Source organism: Trichosurus vulpecula, chromosome 9 (assembly GCF_011100635.1).
Source record: "Trichosurus vulpecula isolate mTriVul1 chromosome 9, mTriVul1.pri, whole genome shotgun sequence".
In the NCBI taxonomy this organism is placed as follows: Eukaryota; Metazoa; Chordata; class Mammalia; order Diprotodontia; family Phalangeridae; genus Trichosurus; species Trichosurus vulpecula.
The window spans coordinates 191,737,127-191,756,021 of record NC_050581.1 but is presented as its reverse complement, the minus strand read 5'-3'; the positions used below and the strand labels follow the sequence as shown (position 1 = coordinate 191,756,021).

The window sequence follows — 18,895 nt, the reverse complement described above, 5'->3', positions numbered from 1 at the left end:
GAGATTAGCTTCAGATCGATCGACCCAGGTTCAAATCCTGCTTCAGCCACAATAATATATTTGCGTGGTCTGTGTGTCTGTCGTGGTTGGCCACAAGCCTCCACTGAGCACCAGTCTTGGGGAAGGCACCAGGGTCAGTGACTGTAGTCAGTAATGTATGTGCAGGTGGGTCAGCGTGCCTGGGTTCCTGAACATGTGTATATGTGTGTGTGCATGTGCACACACATGCACAATGTGTCTGTTCTGGCGTGTGATCACAGGCCAGTCCATGCTGACTCTCCCTCTGTGATGAATGTCTGAGCTGCGGAAGCTGGCGATTTCGGCCCTTTGGATGGGCATCCCTATTAGTGGGTGAATAGGCCTTGGAGGAAGGTTCCAAAGGAGTGTCCTGGGAAATAGCAGTAACTTTGGGTGAAGGAACTGGGTGAGAAGCTGGTCTGGAGACCATTGGTTCCTAGAGCAGATGGGATTGAGGTCAGGATCAAGGCTTGAGATTTAAGATCAAGACCAGGGTCAGGATCAGCCCAGGTTAGAGGGAAAAGACAACACGCATTTATTAAGCACCTACTATGTACCAGGCACTGTCCTATCTCATTTGATCCTCATGACAACCGTGGGAGGTAGATACCATTATTATCCCCATTTTACAGATGGGGAAACTGAGGCAGGCAGAAGTTAGTGACTTTCCCAGGGTCACACAGCTAGTAAAATGTCTGAGGCTGGTTTTAAACTCAGGTCTTCCTGACTCCAGGATCAGAGCTCTATCCATTGTACCATGTAGTAAGGGAGAAGTCATGGAAGCTATAGCTTAGATTGAGGTGTCCCATTACATTATTCATTGACAGAATGATCATACATTTAGAAATAGAAGGTCCTTAGGAGAGCTTCTAGTCCAGTTGGTGTCAAACTCCAGTAGAACTGAAGATAGAAGAGAGAGGATAGTAAACCATCCAGAAGGATCCATGTGGGCCATGTGCTGACTTAGAAAAGCATACATTCCTATTATCTATGTTTTATTGTGTTTTATGTCTTTTGTTCAATATTTCCCATTCATATTCCCATTTAAGTCTGGCTTGGGCTGCACCTGGGAGTCCTTTGGGCTACGTGTGCCCTGGTGGCATTTTATATCTCTGATCTAGTCCCACCGCCTCATTTTACACATGAGGAAACTGAGACAGGCAAAGATTAAGTGACTTGCCCAGAGTCACACAACCAGTCAGTGTCAGAGCTGGGATTCCTGATGCCAAGACCAACATGATATTATCCCCAGTGGTGCCCTGAGTCTCAGACACATTTAGCTCTCCCACCTCTGGGCCTCTGCCTACTCTGCAGAGTAAAGGGTGGAGGGGTGGCTTGAAGAAAACCAGGAGGGAAGTTTTTTAAGTCTTCAGTAAAGAGAGATGAGATTGGCCCACCCCAAGACCTCTTGGTCTCTCATACATTTGTCCACTGTTTGGTTGTAGTCTTCACAGCAGCGTGGGGTGGGAGCTGTTAGGGCAGGGAGGTCTGACCATCTTTGCCTAAAAATTGCATATCATTTGTGTGTGATTTGCATGCGCCTGGGGAGGCCATGTTTTGGCTAGTTTTCACCCTGGGGTTGTCATTTCTCTCTCTCTGCACCTTCCTTCTCACCTACCCTTACTCAGCTAGGCAGAGCCAGCTGGGGAGGGAAAAAAAGGAAGAGAACCTGAGGTCCATAGTGGCCCCCAGTTTGAAGGATACCCTGGGCTGAGCTCCAGCTCTGAGGCAGTGCCTTGGGATTGGACTTGGTTGTTCATGGAGGAGGAGGCAGTGTGGTAAATTAGGAAGAGCACTGGCCTGAGAAGCAGAGAACCTGGGTTCAAAACCTGTCTCTGATATGAATTACCTGTGTGACCTGATGCAAGTCACTGATCATTCCTGGGTCTGTTTCCTCCTTTGTAAAATGAATGGGATGGATTAGATGGGCTCTGTGGACCCTCTCAGCTCTTGACCTGTAATCCCACGACCCCAGGTACAATCCAGTCCTTTCTGCTCTTTCCCTCCGTGCCTCCCCCATCATACCCTCCATCACCTCTCCATCAGCCCCTCTAGCCTTCTACAACTTGGGAGGCTCTGTGGCCCCCAGGCTGGCTCCTTTTTCACCAGGGCCCTGCCCCAGCCTCCCCTGGGGCAGGGGCTCCTGCTTCTCTCACTCGAAATCTGGGATCTAAGAGTAGCCACTTGCTTTGTAACCTGTCCTCTGCCATCTCTCTTTCTTTATCCACAGACCTTCATCGTACTGAACAAAGGGAAAACCATCTTCCGATTTAGTGCCACAAATGCCTTGTACATCCTCAGCCCCTTCCACCCCATCCGGAGAGCAGCAGTTAAAATCTTGGTTCATTCATATCCTTTTCAGTGCTGTTTGGGGGTACTTGGCTAGAACTGACCTGGGATGGGTGGGGCTCTGCACATGTTGCTTCTGCTTGGTGGGGAGAGGGCTGAGGGCTGCAATGAGAGACTGACTGGAAAGCTGGGGGCCACCTGCATGCTTCTGGATAACTGAATGGGGGCCAGCTCTCCTGACTCCCCAGGAGCTGTTTCTCACAAACTCATTTGAAGTTAACGCAAAGCCAAGAACTGGGGCTATTAGCTGGACCCATGATTTCATCAGCATAGGGAATTCTTGCTTGAGTACTGACTTGAGTAATTCATAGCCTTAGAGAGTTGCCCAGAATACTGAGCAGTTAGGTAACTTACCAGTGGCCAAATGGATAGAATGTGTCCGAGGCAGGACTTGAACCCAGGACTTCCTGACTCCAAAGCCATCCCTCTTTCCACTACTCTGTGATGCCTCAAAGGTGGAGTCTAGTAATAACACAAAATATAGGAGGAATAAAAATGTAAAGTCCACAGCTTAGGTCCAAACAATCAATTGAAGAAGTACAGGATTGGGGAGATGTGGCTAGATAGCCATTTGTGTGAAACCGACTGGCTCATCAGTGGATGGCAAGGTCAGGAAAAGTCAGTGGTGTAATTCAGCAGCCAGAAAAGCTAACATCATCTGAGGCTGCTAGACTCTACCCTCATCAGATGACATACACCTGAGTATTACACTCAGTCCTGTGTGCCACCTTTTAGGAAGGACCTTAACAATCCGGAGATTATCCAAAGGAAGAAAATTAGAATTGTAAGGACCTGGAGATCAGACCATCCTTGGATTGACTCAAAGAACTGAGAGTGTTAGTCAGAAGCAGTGAAGACTGGGTGGGGCAGGAGAACTGTGTTGGAGTATTTTGAGTGTCCATCATGGCAAAGGATTAGCCTTCTACTTGGCCTGACCTCACAGTAGGTGAGAATTGCTGAGAGGCCAAATGATTCTTGGAATTTGAAGGAAAAGCTTCTTGACAATTAAATTCCACTCTCATTCTCAGTGTAGAATGAGCAGCCCTAGGTGGAGTAGATTCCCCCTCCCAAGCAGTCTTCAAGAAAATCCAGGATGACCACTTGTCAGAGATATCATTCAGGGCTAGAAGGTCACATGGGTTGTTCTGGGACAACAGTTAAGAAAATTAAGAAAAGGGTTATCAACATGGAAGCAGTGGTCCCTAGGTCACAGGAGCATAGATTTAGAGTTGGAGGAAACCTGAGCAACTATCAAGTCCCAAACCCCTCATCTTACAGATGGGGAAACTGAGGTCCCGGAAGGTTATGTAGGCTGTAGAGTCAGGATTAAAAGGCTAGGTAGCCTGGTCTGTTTTTAATGCCATCGCACCTTCTTTGTGTGCCCAGCCCAGAGGTTCACCATGCTTCCAATAGGCACAAATCCTAACTTCTGGGGCTGAACTATTTAGCCATCTTTCCCCCTTCCCCCACTCCCGGGCTAGCTTTCCAAATACGGGATATGTACATAGTATATCATGCCAGGACACCTCCCTCCCACCCATCTTAGCTCTCCATTCAGACTCACAGGAACAGGAGGGTCCCTACCCTTTGTCGGGGGCAGGGCCTAGGGAGTTGGGGAGTGTCCTGGGTGCCTGGTGGCAAGTCAGTGACTCAGAGAGACAGCTGGAGGGGGAGAAGGAGGTCATTCCACCAGCTGGTGCCACAGAGGACGGGAGGCTCTTCTGTTCAACATTCATCCACTCAGCCCCTACTAGGCTGGCCTGTCACTGAGACAAAGCGTGAGGCTGCCCTCTCCCTCTCTACACATCCCTCCCTGGGGCTAGCCTTTTGTGTGACTTCTATTCTCTGTCAGGCTGCCCTCAGGCTCACTTGTAACCTAATCTCACCTCCCTGGGAGGGGGATGGCAGACATAGTATGGCTTTCACCTCCAGCCCCCTGTACTAGCTGATCAGTCTGGGGAGACTTTGCCTTCTCTCGGGAGCTAATGTCTCCCTCCCACACTCTGTGCATGCATGTGTGAGTGCGCCAGCGTGTGTGTGTGTGTGTGTGTGTGTGTGTGTGTGTGTGTGTGTATTTCTCCTCTGAGGATGGGAGATGGGAGGGATCACAGCAGGGAGTGAGACAGTTCCAGCTTGGACAAGCCATTCCAAGGGCTGAGCACCCACTCTCAGACCAAAGGCATTGACATTCCATGGCTGGGTAGCACCTGCCACAGAGGGCTGTCACAAGGACCAAGTGAGACCTGCCTCATTGTGAGGCTTAGACTTCAATAGACAAGTAAAACATTTGGTAAACGTGCCATACAAGTCAGTCATCCTCATTCATCATCATGATTATTCATTCCCTGCTGGGACCCAGCAAAAACCCCCAAACTTGGCAGGGAGGGAAGCGGTGGAAGTACTGGGTGGCCACTGCCACTGGGTCTAAGAAGCACTTTGCAAACCTTAACCTGCTCTATTTTTATTTAGTTTTATTTTATTTAGTTATTTATTTTAGTTTTATTTTCAGTTTAGTAGAGAACTCCCAGAGTGAATACTCCACTCCATTCACTGAGGCAGATCAGGAACTCATCTGTAATTTATAGTTGGGGACAGCTCCCAATGGACCAGGAGAGACTCAGTGGCTTTGCCCAGGCAAGAAGAAAAAGTGACTTAAAGCCTCCAGGTCTTGAGTTGGAAGGGGCCTTAGAGGCCATCTAATCCAGCCCCCTTGTTTTACAAAGGGGGAGACTGAGTCTCAGAGAGGGAAATTGACTTACTAAAGGCAGCATGGTGCAGGGGAAAAGAGCCCTGGTTTGGGAGTCAGGACCTGGCTCAGGTCCTGTCTCTGATTCTCATTACCCATGTGACCTTGGACAAGTCACTCTACTCCTCAGGCTTCACTTTCTCCTTCTGTTTAAGGAGAGGGATTGAGCTTGGTGGTTCCAAGCCCAGCTCTTTGTGAAGCCAAAGCCAGCCCTCCACCCCCTGCCTCTCTGAGGGCTCTCCAAATGCCACTTACTCAGATCCTCACCAGGGTGTTGGAGGGCATCTCCCTGCGGAGCAGCCTCGAGAGGGCCGGTCCTGCTGACCTCGAGAGCCTCAGCCAGCCGGCCGCCCGTCTGTTTCCAGCAGAGGCTGAGCTCTCGTCAAACAGCTGCAAAGAGATTGCCTTTATTGAAGTAATTAGCCAGCGTGTTCTCCCTCAGCCTCTACCAATATTGACAAATCAGTTTAATATTCATCGCGTCCCAGGGACGATCAGGCCTGGAAGTATTCCTAGTGACTCTCTGTGGCTGGCGCTTCCTCTGTTTACCTGGGCATTACCGGTCCTTCAGGCTACTGGATGTGACCTGGGCCTGGGAGCCAGCAAGCCTGGGAGGAGCTTCGGCCTGGGCATGATTCGTAATTCAGACCAAGCCAAGTTGTCGATGGAGTAGAGGGGAGAGAGCTCTAGACTCAGCCCAAGGACCTGGCTTCAAATTCTGGTTCTGTTACTTACCAAGTCCTGTCAGTCCAGGCCTCAGTTTCCTCATTTGTCAATTGAGGGGGGCGGACTCCATAAGGTTCTGGCCAGCTCTAGCTGCCTTTGTCCCATTCGATGGCTCTGCTTTCCAGTCACTTCCCTGTCCACAAGACCTTTTTTTCAAGCCACTGGGAAGCTATGGGCTTTGAAGTGTCTTTCTTGACTGTTAACTGGGACCCGTGTTCCTAAGCATGTGGATTGGGGCCAGGCCACCACAAGCTCTTTGGGTTCCCAGGACATACAGCATGAAATGGGCCCTGGAATTGATTCAGTAATTCACAATGAGAAAACCACACCCGCGGTAATTAAGACAAATTCAGTTGAGTGGAAAGGGGAATTAATTTGTCTAATGGTTCCATAGATGGGTGTTATCAACTAGGAGCCACTCTGGCCTCTCCCTTTGGGTTTCTCCTTCTCCTTGTGCTAAAGGAGGACCTGGGCCTGGAGTGTCAAAGACTCAGGTCTTCAAAGGGCCTTAGAGGTCCTCCAATCCAACCTCCCCCTCCCTGATTTACAAAAGAGGAAACTGAGACCCAGGGTCACACACAGGTAGTCAGAGGTAGGATCCCAGATTGACAGCCAAAGGGGATGTCGGAAGCCAGCTAGGTCAGTCCCTTCATTTTACAAATGAGGAAACGGAGGCCAGGAGGTGAACTGGTTTGTCCAAAGAGCCAGGATCGAACCCTTGTCTGGTCCTGTTTGGGCCTTCTTGGTTTCAGTGCCCTGGGACAAAGCCCCATTGACCTGCCCTGGTTACAGCTCTAGATGAAAAGAAATCCGGCAACTTCTTCATCCTTCCAAAGGCAGTGGTCACTGCCACATTGTGGAGACTGCCCTTGAATGGAGATCCTAGTATTTATAAAACACTTTAAAGTTACCAAATGTTTTACTTGCCTATTTGTGCCTGATCAATCAACCAGACCATTGGTAAACATTTATTAAGTGCCTACTGTGTGCCAGGCACTGTACTCTGTGAGTTAGATTTTTTCTTTTTCTCAGACCTGCGATGCCATCCGAGTAGGGGAATCCTAGTGAAGATCCCTGCACTGATGACAGCTGAGGGATGCAGCAGATAGGGCCCTGGGCTTGGAGTCAGGAAGACCTGAGTTCAAATGCAGCAGCAGACACTTAACTAGCTGGGCAAGTCACTTCACGGCTGTGGGCCTCCATTTCTTCATCTGTAAAGTGGGGGTAGACCTAGCTCTGACATCCCCAAGGGTGTCGTGAGGAGAAAATGACGTAATATTTGTAAAGCCCTTCATCCAGTGCCTGGTACATTGTGGGCACTTAATAGATGCTCCTGATGCAGCTGGACCCTGCTCAGTATCCACTGTTTTCAAGCACTGTTTGGGATACGGGTTAAGCGAGTCTCTTAGAGTTAACAAGTGTCTAAGACAGGATTCCAACTCCACTCTCCCTGACTCCTGGGCCGGGTCTCTTTCTCCTCTGCTGCCTCCAGGTGAGGTAGGTGCCACAGAAATTATCATCCCCATGTCACAGAGGAGAACACTGAAGTTCACAAAGCTGGAAAATGTCAGGCGTGGGATTTGAATCTGGGTCTAATGGGTTACTTATTGCATTTCTATCTGGTATGTGCTTATACGTACGTGTTGTCTCCCTTGATAGAGCTGAAGTTTCTTGAGAGCAGGGGCCATTTCCTTTTTGTCTATATCCCTAACACATAGTAGATACTTGATAAGAGCTTGTTGACTGACTGACTGGTTGATTATGGACTCCAGGTCTAGCATTTTCTGAGAGAAGGCACAGTGAAGAAGCCCTGGGTTTTGAGTCAGAGGACCTAGGTTCAGCTGTGTGACCTTAAGCAATTTACTTAACCTTTCTGTGCCTTGGTTTCCCTATTTGTAAAATGAAGTGGTTAGGCTAGAAGGCTCTCTAGTCTAAGGTCCCTTCCAGCTCCAGATCTCAGGGCTCATGGTGTTATTGTCAGGGAAGCTATAGAGAGGGACCCACTGATGGGGGCTTCTCTACTGGAAGGGAGTGTCAGCCTGGAATTGAGTCACAGCTAATAATAATCGCAGGGGACATTCACCTAGCATTTAGAGGTTTCAGGAGCCCTCTCCAGCAAGCCATTATCTCATTTGGGCCTCACAATAGCCCTGGGAAGTAAGGGAGTGCAGGTACGACATCTCCATTTCACAGAAAAGGAGAGTGAGGCTTCTCTGTTGGGGAATGAACTTGCTTGGTTCTGTACTCCTCCCCATGCTGCCTCCAGGGGAGAAGCCTCACACTAAGCTGTCCTTCTCCCTCTCACCTAAGGCTCCTTGGAGCTCTCTCTTCCAGGTTTCTAACCAACCCAGGACTGCTTAGAGTATACATAGGTCCTCCTGGGAACCCAGCTTCAGGCTGTACCTGCCACAGAATTCCTGCTGAGCTCCTGCCTGGGTCCTCCAAGGTTAGGGAAGGCAGGCAGAGACGGGAGGATCCTGGGCCTGGGACTCACCCTGGTGGTCTCCCAAGCCCCCAGGGAAGCCACAGCGAGGCCTCTGGAGACTCTCAGCACCAGCTGAGGCCACAGCTGCTGGAGGCCAGGCCTAGCCAGCCATCTACTTGGTACCCTGTTTTTGCTGGTGACCAGTGTCTCCAGAACTGTGGCTCCGAGAGCTTTAAAGGCTGAGCCCCACAGAGGAAAACCCCGCTAGCCTAAAGTAGCCGCCTCTACTTAGGACACTGTCTAGGCTGGCCTGGCCAGGTCCCCGGGGTTGACTTTGACTTTAGGACCTCTGAGGAGCCCACCCACCCACCAGGCTTTACTCTTCTCAGAGGCCCATGTGCCAAGGTCTAGGGGAATAAGTTGGCCAAGGAAGAAGGGAGAGGATCACGGAGAAGGAATAGAGAACAGGCACCCTGCTCTCCAGGTGCTTGTGAGGTAATTAGAGACAGAAAACATGTCTGTGTGCAGCAATTAGCCAACAATTACCATGCAAGGCTTGCCTGCTTCACAGTCAGCACGTTGCGGAAATGGAGTGTAAAATGAGGCTTCTGTACCTTGAGTCCTATTTTACCATTTATTTCTATGAGGATTTCAGGGATGTGCTCCTCAGGGGACAGAAGGAGGGCCCACAAAACCCTGGGACCCCAATAGGAGGGAAATTCTGTGTCTGTTAACACCCTGCCTTTGTCAGGAGGTATTTGGGCTATGCAGACAGGGTCACTCCAAGGGCAGTGGAAAGGATCGGGAATCGGGGAGCCCTGGACCAAAGCCCAGCCCTGCCCCTCAGTGTGACTGTGGCCAAGTCACTTCCCTGCTTTCCTCTGGGACTCTTTCCTCAGCTGTAAGAGGTCCTTAGGTAGGGACCACAATTCTGTGCCAGATGCTGCCGCTCATCCCTTCCTTAAGAGGCATTCTCTTATTCTCCTAGGGCCCTGTTCCAGCAGAACTTCCCATCACAGGACCCAAGATCTGGGCCTGGAAGGAAAGAGCCTAGATCTGGGACTGTAAGGAGCCTAGAATTCTAGAGCTGGAGTTTGGAGGCACCTTCAAGCTCAACCTCATTTCACAAACAAGGAGGCCGAGGGCCAGGAAGGTTTAAGGATTTACTATGTGCCAGGCACTGAGCTGAGTGCTATGGATACAAAAAGAGGCAAAGACAGTCTTGTCCTCAAGGAGTTCACAATGTAATGAGGGAGACAAACAAATATGTACCAAAAAAAAATATGGACAATCTCGCTAAATGTTACAAAGGTAGTAAATATCAGAGCAGGGATTTGAACTCAGGACTTCTGACTCCAAAGCCAGTGCTTGTTCCATACTGTCTTAAGAGAGTGCAGAAGAAGAGGCAGCCCCTCTTGACTCTCATTCCAGTTTTCAAAGCCCCCTGCCCCCACCAAGGGGGACAACTTTGATGTCAGTGAAAAAGGGACTGGATGTTCAGGGCCAACAACTCTTCCTTGTATAATTGTGAGTCATGGAATAGCACAGTCTCCAAACAGAAATTAAAGGTCATTCCAAGGGCAGTGGAGAGGCCCATGGCAGGTAGGAACAGGTTGCCACCTTGTACATACAAGAAATGAGGAAGGTGTGGCTTAAAAGATGTCACCAGAGAAATGTCAGATTCACTAGGAGATGAGCTGGGCCTGGATACGAAGTGAGGGGTGAGACATGGACAGCCCGTGTATCAAACAGCATCCTCAGGGTGTCAGAAGAGCCCAAGGAAGGCCCCAGGACGTTGGGTGGCCCCTTGAGGTGAGCACAGCCAAGAAGCAGGATGTACCAGCATAGACAGGGGCCAATATGCTTAGTGAAATCACATATTTGTGTATGTGTATATATGTATATTTGTGTGTATACATACACACACACACACACACACACACACACACACACACACACACGCAGAGGGTGTGTTTTCCCACAGGCCTTTGGTCTGGCTGACAAATGGCTAGCTTGACCATGGGGACCACGCAGACCAGCCAAGCTCAGTAAGTGCATCCTGGCTCTGAAGGCAATCCATTAATCGACAGGTGCTTCTCGGTCACTGCCATGAACACGTGGGAGAGGAAGAAGGTGGTGGCATTCACAGTCTAACTGGGGAAGGTGTAAGGATGGATAGACTCCAACAGCTACACGACAAGAGACGACAGGATCATCAGGGTCAAGGAATTACTGACCCTCCTCATTTTGCAAATGGGGAAACCAAGGCTCATGGAAATGAAGTGTTAGCCAAGGTCACCCAGATAGAAAGAGACTGGCTGGGGCAAAATTCAAACCCAGTCCTCTGACTTGAACACCAGAGCCCTTTCCGCTAACCTGCACCCATATATGTGAAGGCAATGCTGAGACGTGAGCAGAGGAGATTCAGAGGGGACAGGTAGTCAGGACAGTGGCCTGGTGAAGACTGGTCCTGAAGGATGGACTCAACCACCCTGGGAGAGATGTGCCACTATTATCCCAGGAAATTGAGGAGCAGAGTTAAGTGACGGCCTGGGTCACACAGCTAGAAAGTGTCTCAGGCAGGATCTGAACTCTGGGTCTTCTTGCCTCCAGCATCCTTACTCACTGCGTCATCTAGGGGAGCCATGGAAGCTTTCTGAGCTGGGGGTGGTGGGTGGTGATGGATCAGAACTCTGCATCAGGAGAATGGGCAGCGGGGCCCAGGATGGACTGGAAGAGAGACTAAGGACAGAGAGGCCATGTGGAGGCCACTGAATCCCACAAGAAAAGAGCAGGGAACTGGCCTTTTTGGTGGGTGGGAGCACCTGAGGACAGGCGCCCAGCCCACCCAAGGCAGCACCGGCTGCTGAGCCAGGCAGAGAAACAGTGACACCCTGTCCCTATCGAGAGCCCTGTGAAACAGGGCTGGCAAAGAGAGGCGGAGCAGAGGGGGCAGGCTGGGAGAGAAGAGCCAGGAGGCCAGAGGGCAGCCCCTCCTCGACCAGGATCCCCTGCCTGACACCATATGAGGGCATCAGCTGGGCCGGGAGCTGGCCCAGGGCCAGTGGGGCCGTCGGGGACACATCCAGGGTGTTGATCTTGGCGAGGTCCCCCTTCTCCCCCCAGCCCCCACAGGCAGCAGGAGCTGATGCTGTACCAGCTGCCAGGGCCTCGATGCTGCTCCAGAGGGGCCCTTATCTCCCCCAGTGTGGGGCCCACAGCCTCGGTCATGGGAACACAGGCCTGGAGAAACGGCCGCCTATCGGTGTGATACAGCCAGGAGTGTCTCTCTCAGCTCCGTTTTCGTTTTCTGTCAGCAGGAGCCCTGGCTCAGGGAGATGTGGGGGGCGGGGAACTCCAGTGCCAGCCTGGGCCTGGGATCGAGGACCTTCCTGTCCCAGCTAATTGTCTCTGCCCAGGCTGCCCCTTGTCCTGGGCTTGCAGAAGGCCAGGCCAAGCTCAGGCCCAAAGGGAGGTGACTTTGAAGCCCTGCCCTTGCAGTAAGAGATCCCAAATCCTGGCTGGTCAAATCAAAGCTCAACAGTCCTTTTTACTTAGCAAGCACTTATTTAGTGCCTACTGTGTACCAGGCACTGGAGATACTACATGCTGGGTGTACAAAGACCAAAATGAGGGGCCCCTGTTCCCCAGGAGTTCACAGTGCTGGGGGTACAGTAAGCACAACCGTTTTGTTGTCAGAGTTATTCAGTCATGCCTCATTCTTTGTGACCCCATCTGGGATTTTCTGGGCAGATACTGGACTGGTTCGCCATTTCCTTTTCCAGCTCATTCTGCAGATGACAAAAGTGAGTGTCCAAGGCCAGATTCGAACTCGGGTCTTCCTGACTCCCAGGCCAGCATTCTGCCCCAATATAAACATAACTAAAAATACAGATTAACCCCAGTGAAATAGAGCTAGAAGGGGCCCCAGAAACCATAAAGTCCAATTCCCTCCTTTTACAGATGAGGGATTAAGTCTCTTGCCCAGTCATTGTGTGGCAGTCACATGTTTTAGGGGCAAGATTGAACCCAGGCCCTTCTGATCTTAAGGGCAAAGCCTCTCTCCACTCCTCCAGGTTGCCTCACACACAGTAGGTGCTGTATTTAGTAAATGCTTGCTAGACACACAGAATGCTACAAAAAGCTGAGTAAGCCTGTCTGCACTTTGGGTGGTGGCAAGACATAGACGAGACCCCCAGGGCAGAGAGGGGGGGAGAGGTCGAAACTTGCACCAGCGGAGGAATAGCCCACGCCTTTCGTCAATGGTGTCCCCGTAGAAGCAAATATCTGGCAAATATTCTATCTTTATAGAAGCGCATTTTGTAAGTGGTCAAGTCCTGTGTGAATACAGGGTGACTGTTGCACTGCCTGGAGTTTTACCACTTATAAAATTCCTTTGCATATGACGTCCAACAACAGATTTGTTAGGTCAGCAGGCAGAAATCCCTCTAATGGTTTGACTTCCGTTGAAGAGCACACAGTCAGAGGACCTGGGTTCAAATCACACCTCTGACATTGACTAGGTGTGCAGCCTGGAGAGAGATGTTTGCTCTGCCTGGGCCTCCCCATTCATATGGAGAGAAAGTTGGATTAGATGGTCTCTAAAATCCCTTCCACCTCTAGATGTAGGGTCCCATGAGCTTCTCTGGGCCTCAGTTTCTCCACTTGTAAAAAGACAGGGTCAGAGCAGACCACCTTGGAGGTCTCTTCCAACTCCAGAGCCTGTAAATGTATGGTGTGGTCACTGCCTTCACTGAGGCAGAGGGGAGCCCTCTGTGTGTTGGTAGACAGTCTTTATGAGTAGTTATAGTGGAAGAAGGAAGGGAGGGAGGAAGGAAGGAAGGAAGGATGGAAAGAAGGAAGGAAGGAAGGGAGAAAGAAAAGAAGGGAGAAAGGAAGGAAAGGAGAAAGGAAGGGAGAGAAAAAAAGGAAGGAAGGAAGGAAGCTAAGAAGGAAGGAAGGAAGCTAAGAAGGAAGGAAGGAAGGAAAAGGGAGGGAGGGAGGAAGAGAGAGGAAAAAAAGGAAGGAAAGGTTTCTTAAAGGCCTATCAGTTCCCCTAAAAGCCCAGGCATGATCCTTTCTGACTGTAGCTAGGAAATACATTCGTGGATGACAGACTCATGGCCTACCCCTGGGCCTAGATTCTGTTCTCATCCAGCTTGTTCAGGCCTGGCAGAACTTGGATGCTCCGGAATAATCCTCACAAGCCTTGCATTGCTGAGATCTCCACCATGCTAAGGCATCAGAAGAGCGGTTTAGTGGTTATTTTAGGGAGACTGTTCCTGTGACTTCATTAGTATAGGGAACTCCCAGGTGAGGGAATTCTCTCCATCATTGCAGATCTTCTCCTCTCTTACATCTTAGAGGCTTAAAAATTTACCTAGAGCAGGTGTCAAACACAGAATTGGAAAATATTGAGCAAGATAAACAGATCACAGTACATTTCAAAACTATGGGACTCAGTTTGATACCACTGCCCTAGGCCAGAGGTTAAGTGATTTGCCTAGGGCATGGCCAGCAGGTATTGGAGGCAGGACACATTTAGGACCCATTTTACTGAGGAGAATACTGAGGCTCAGTGTGGGTGAGGGGCACCAGTGAAACGCTATTTGCAAATAGCACCAGGACTAGAATACAGCTCTTCGCTGAGTTCTTGTCACTGCATGACACCCTCTGTTAAAAATCCTGGTCTTCAGGACAAATGTTTAGGGCCGAAAGGGCCATGCTGCCTTTCTTCCAGCTGAGGAACATCAAGAAGAGCCTTTAGGGCAGACAGAGAAGAGGGTATTGCGGATGGCAGAGGTGCGGCACACACAGGGCGCCCTCCTTGGCACGCTCGCCCACACTTTCCTGCAGGTGTGATGAAGGAACACTCAGTCCTGTCATTAACCAGGGGTTCGGGGTCCACCTGGGGTTAGGTCACAGCACTTTGAAAACAAAATGGCCCTGAGGGCAGGGGCATGAGTGGAGAACATTCCAGAAGCTCTCTATGGATTTAGTTCCCTGGGAAGATTACTGGAGGATTTGGTTGGCTTTGAATTTGCATCCAACCTGGTCTGAATCTTTTTAAAAATAGATTCTTCGGACCCCAGAGAGAAGGTAATCTGTGGTCTGCCTTACCGAAATCAATCCTTTGTTTTCTCCAAGATGGGCATTTACATCCCTAATCCAGGAATTTGATTGAGCAGCAGCAAGCAGCAACGACAAAAATCCCCGGCCTCTGACTTTAATTTGATTTCTGAACCTTAGGCTCTGAGCCTGCTCTCTCCGGCAGCAGGAGCCAGAGGGCTGGGGCCAGGTAATGGAAAATATTGGGGCTCTGGCTTTGGAGGGGGAAGGCCCTGGGGGTGCAATTACTGGCTCCACAGCTGGCTTCTGGGAATAGCTCGTTCCGTGGGCTGGTGGATGTTGGATTAACCCGACTGTGCGCACGCAGCAGGGCTCCACAGAGACTCGGCTGGCCCGGGGGGATGCTACTCGAAGGCTTGAAATGCTGGCTGAGCGCTCAGGCCCTCCCGTGTTGGAAACTCGTCCAGGACAGGTCCAATAATGGATGTAGGGAGCCCCGAGGTCCATTAGGTCAGGTGGGAGGTGTTTATTTACAAGCTAAAAAAAGACTCAGTGTACCCCTTTCGTCCATAATGGCATTCTGAACCCATTAGGGTATTTTGAAAAATGAAGCTGAACCTCCCACGTTCTGGAGTGGTCCTGTTATGGCCTCTAGTAGTGGGAGAGAGTGCTGTGTTTGTACTCGGGGAGATGTGGGTGCAAATCCTACCTGTGACACTTACTGGCTATGTGATCGTAGGCACATCAGCCAACCTCTCTGAACTTCAGTCTCCTCTTCTGTAACATGGGAATAAGTACTCGTGGCCTACCTAACCTCTGAGGCATGAGACAATGCATCTAAAGCAGCCTTTAAAGCAGCATGTCAAATATCTATTTTTAATAATTATTTAAGACTGAGCATTGGTGGTACTGAGGTAGGACCGTAGGATGGAGAACCGGAAGAGGGTCTTGGCTTGTCTAGTCCAGCCTCCTCATTTCCAGAGAAGGAAAACAAGACCCAGGTCCCACGGGGAGTAAGCAGCAGAATCAGGGCCTGAACCCAGGTCTGCAGTTTGCTAATCCAGTGTTCTTTGTGGGCCTGGAGTCAGGAAGACCCAAGTTCAAATCTGGCTTCAGACACCAGCTGTGTGACCCTAGATAAAGTCACTTAACTTCTGTCTGCCTCAGTTTCCTCAAATGTAAAATGAGGAACATAATAGTACCTGCCTCTCAGGGTTGTTGCAGGGATCAAATGATTTAAAATTTGTAAAATGCTGGCTTATAGGCTTAGCGCCTGCTTGTTTCCTTCCTTCCCCTGCCCTGCCCTAAGTCTGAACAGTCCTTGGGTCTGAGTAGGGCCTTCCTGAGGGGTTTTTGGGTGCCTCAGAACTCCTTTGCTTGTTGAATGATCATGGATGTTGAGACTCCCCCCCGCCCCCAGATTATGGAGAGCCAAGGTCCCTTACTGCATCAGTCAAGCCATATTGAATGAAATGTCCTCCTTGGCCAAATCCGAGAATTCTAGAAGTCAGGGCTGACAGGTCCTAGCCCCTGCCTCTGAATTCTCCAAAAGGAAGGGGTTCCCAGCCCCTCTTCCCACTGCTCTCTAGAGAAAGGGAGGCCTTACTGATGCCAGGCCCCACCGGTCGAGCCATGAAGGAGTCCAGTGTGCAGATTCCAAGAGTTCCACTTTTTGTCCACAGTGCCTAGCATAATGCCTGGCCTTTAATAAATGCTTGCTGACTGACTGGATCTCTGATCTCATTCATCAGAGGCCCTTGTAGCCATAAGCACTTCCTTTACAAAGTCTCCCAAAGGCCCTGAAGGCACCTTTGGAGAGGAGAGGGGAGGATTCACTGGAAGTTTGAATGAGAGCCCTGCCTCAGTTGGAAGGCAGGATGTGAAAGATTCTTGGAAGGACTTTTCCATCCCTCCCCCTTGCTGGTGTTTGGACTTGTTGGTAAAATGGGAGAAAAAGTCTCCATGGAGAGGTGGGGGACCATGGGTGTGAAATGGGGCATACTTTTCACTTTCAAACATTCTTACTGTCTCTGTTGGTATTGCTTACATGTTTTTCTTTATTCTAATGGAGGGTTCATGTGGAAGGAGGTGTCTCAGTGGGGTTTGAGGGTTGAGGGAAATTGTGATATGAAAACAAAAGCCAGAAAGGAGAAAAAATAGGTGAGACGACCTTGCCTTTATCCTTCTATAGCAAATCCTATTTCACAGAGTACTCAGAGTCCTCAAGCTGGGGCTTTAAAAATGTCAGCGTCCTTTGCCAGACATTCAACCCCCCACACACACTCTGCTCCCTGCCCCCCAAGCAGTTTTCAAGACAAATCCAGGGTTGCACTGATGTGATTCTGGGGGTAAGGATGGGACAGCCAGTTTGTTCAGTTAATGTAATTATCGCTCTGATTTTTCCTGGTTACTGTATCTTGATACGCCAGCTGATCATTAATTTACAATAATCTTCCATGGAATGATAATAGCCCAGCAATCAGTGGGATAAGCCAAGCCAGCAAGGATTGAGTGATATTGGACGAGACACAGGGGGGTCTTGGAGGAAATTATGGCAGGGCTCGGTTTCCCATAACTGGCTTTCCTTAACTCCCATGTCCTACTCTGTTCAGTATGTTTATCATGTGTACCATTTTAACCAACTGTGTGTTCATGGCTCAACATGAGCCCCCGCCATGGACCAAGTATGTTGAGTAAGTATCTCTCTCCACTTTCTCTCTCTGCCTAGAGCCTCCTTTTCTCTTCTCTTACCCCTTCCCTTCCTATTGCCTTGACCCTGGTATCCTCAGTGTCTGAACAGACCCATTACAATCACTGAATATGGGGTAAAACTGAGGCCCAGAGATACGCATTCACTTTCTGAAGGTCACACAGCCATTTAGAGGTAGAGGGGGGGGGGACTAAACCCCTGCATTCTGACTCCTGGGCTGGCACTTTTCTGTCTTTAGAATAGAAGCTCCCTGAGGACAGGAACTGCCTTGTTTGCCTGTGTCCATACCCCTAAGTCCGCAGTGCCTGGTATATAGTAAGTACTTGATAAATGCATTTTCCATCATTCATTCACTCCCTTGTCAGGTGGAAGATGGCCCTTTGCTAGGTGCCTCTGCCCTGCCCTTCCAAGGATGCTGCTGTATCCTACTATTTCCCTCCTGCCATTTGAGGTACTGTCCAGGGCACTGGAAGGTTGGCTAGCTCCCCATGACTTCCCTGCCTTCAAGCCCAGCTGTGGCAAAGAGGGGCGGCTGAACCTCCCCTCCCTTTCCCCAACCTATCATTCATACCTGTCATTTTTAGGAAAAACTCTAGGCTGTGCTCCTCCTACCAAATTTAAGTTCCTAACTTAAATGATTTCTCCATGAGTATTCAGAGTATGTGGCATCCTTTGAGGGAGGTCAGCCTGTAGTGATAACTGGCCTCCTTGGGCCTCAGTTTCCCCATCTGCAAAATGAGGAGGCTGAACTAAATGGCCCCTGGATCCCTTCCAACTCTAAATCTGTGAGCCTCTGACTATTCTAGTGTAAAGGGGTCCAAGCCTCTTCTGAAACTGTGTTCATGAGCCAGGATCCTGATAGACCAGTGTCTGGGTTTCCCACCACGCAATAGGGAATGATTTTGCTTCTTGGCACCCTTTGGGGAATGGATCGCTCTGGGATACAGACTGAGGCTCACCTTCATAGACACACTCAAGAGCACAAATACACTTCTGGGTGGCTGTTTGGGGCATCCTGCTCCACAGGGCTATCTGCTCCACTTGCCTCCCCAGCCTCCTTCAGGTAACTGAAGGATTACTGTATTCACCTGGCTCTTGAATTGACACCATTTCAAAGGGAAGAGTTGGTCTCAAGGCCTTCTGGAAACTCAGGGTGGCCTGCAGACCACATCCTCACAGATGACCGGACAGTCAACAAATCTCCATTCAATGTTCACTGCATTCCAGGCACCCTGCAAAGAAAGGCAAACTTACCATTCCCCAGCTCTCAAGGGGCTCACATTCTAATGGGAAAGACAACATTCAGATAACCGGGTTCATCCAAGATCTGTGCAGAGTAGTAGGTGAGGGATGAGTTCAGAGGGAAGAGCAAAAGCTGAATCAGTGGGCAGATGGATATCTCGAGTAGCTGAGGCCTCATGAGTTGGGGGACCCTGGAATGCTCACTGAATTCCGCTGCCCATGGGGCCATTTTGAAGGTCTAATAGGTAGAGAGAGAAGCACCACCAGCATCACAGATTTAAAGCTGGAAGGAGTCTCCTTTTTGTGTTCTCTAACTGTTCGCTTCATAGAATTCAATTCAATGAGCATTTATTAAGTGTTTGTTGTGGGCAAGACATTTTCTAGACTGTGGGGATAGAAAGAGGAGAGACAATACAATATAGACCCTGCCCTCGAGGAGTTTATTACAGCCTAAATGTGAAATAAATTGACATGGTTCTATACAAGGTAGGGAGTGGTCAGGTAACATAGGGGTCTAGACAAAGTTCCCAAAGAAATCTAAGGAGAAAGAGAACACTTTCAGATGAGGGGGGTGCAGGGAATTAGGGAAGGCTTCCTGAAGGAGGGCACT

At 49.8% G+C, this 18,895-nt stretch overlaps 1 protein-coding gene across 2 annotated transcripts in view; it reads left to right on the top strand.

The window, feature by feature from the left end:
- Positions 1–18,895, top strand: part of SCN5A (sodium voltage-gated channel alpha subunit 5) — a 185,371-nt gene that overhangs the window by 45,636 nt on the left and 120,840 nt on the right. For both annotated transcript variants that reach the window (XM_036737927.1, XM_036737926.1), the window contains exons 3-4: positions 2,249–2,367; positions 16,937–17,026. In XM_036737927.1, the coding sequence (XP_036593822.1) occupies positions 2,249–2,367; positions 16,937–17,026 (209 nt within the window). The remainder of the gene's footprint in view (positions 1–2,248; positions 2,368–16,936; positions 17,027–18,895) is intronic.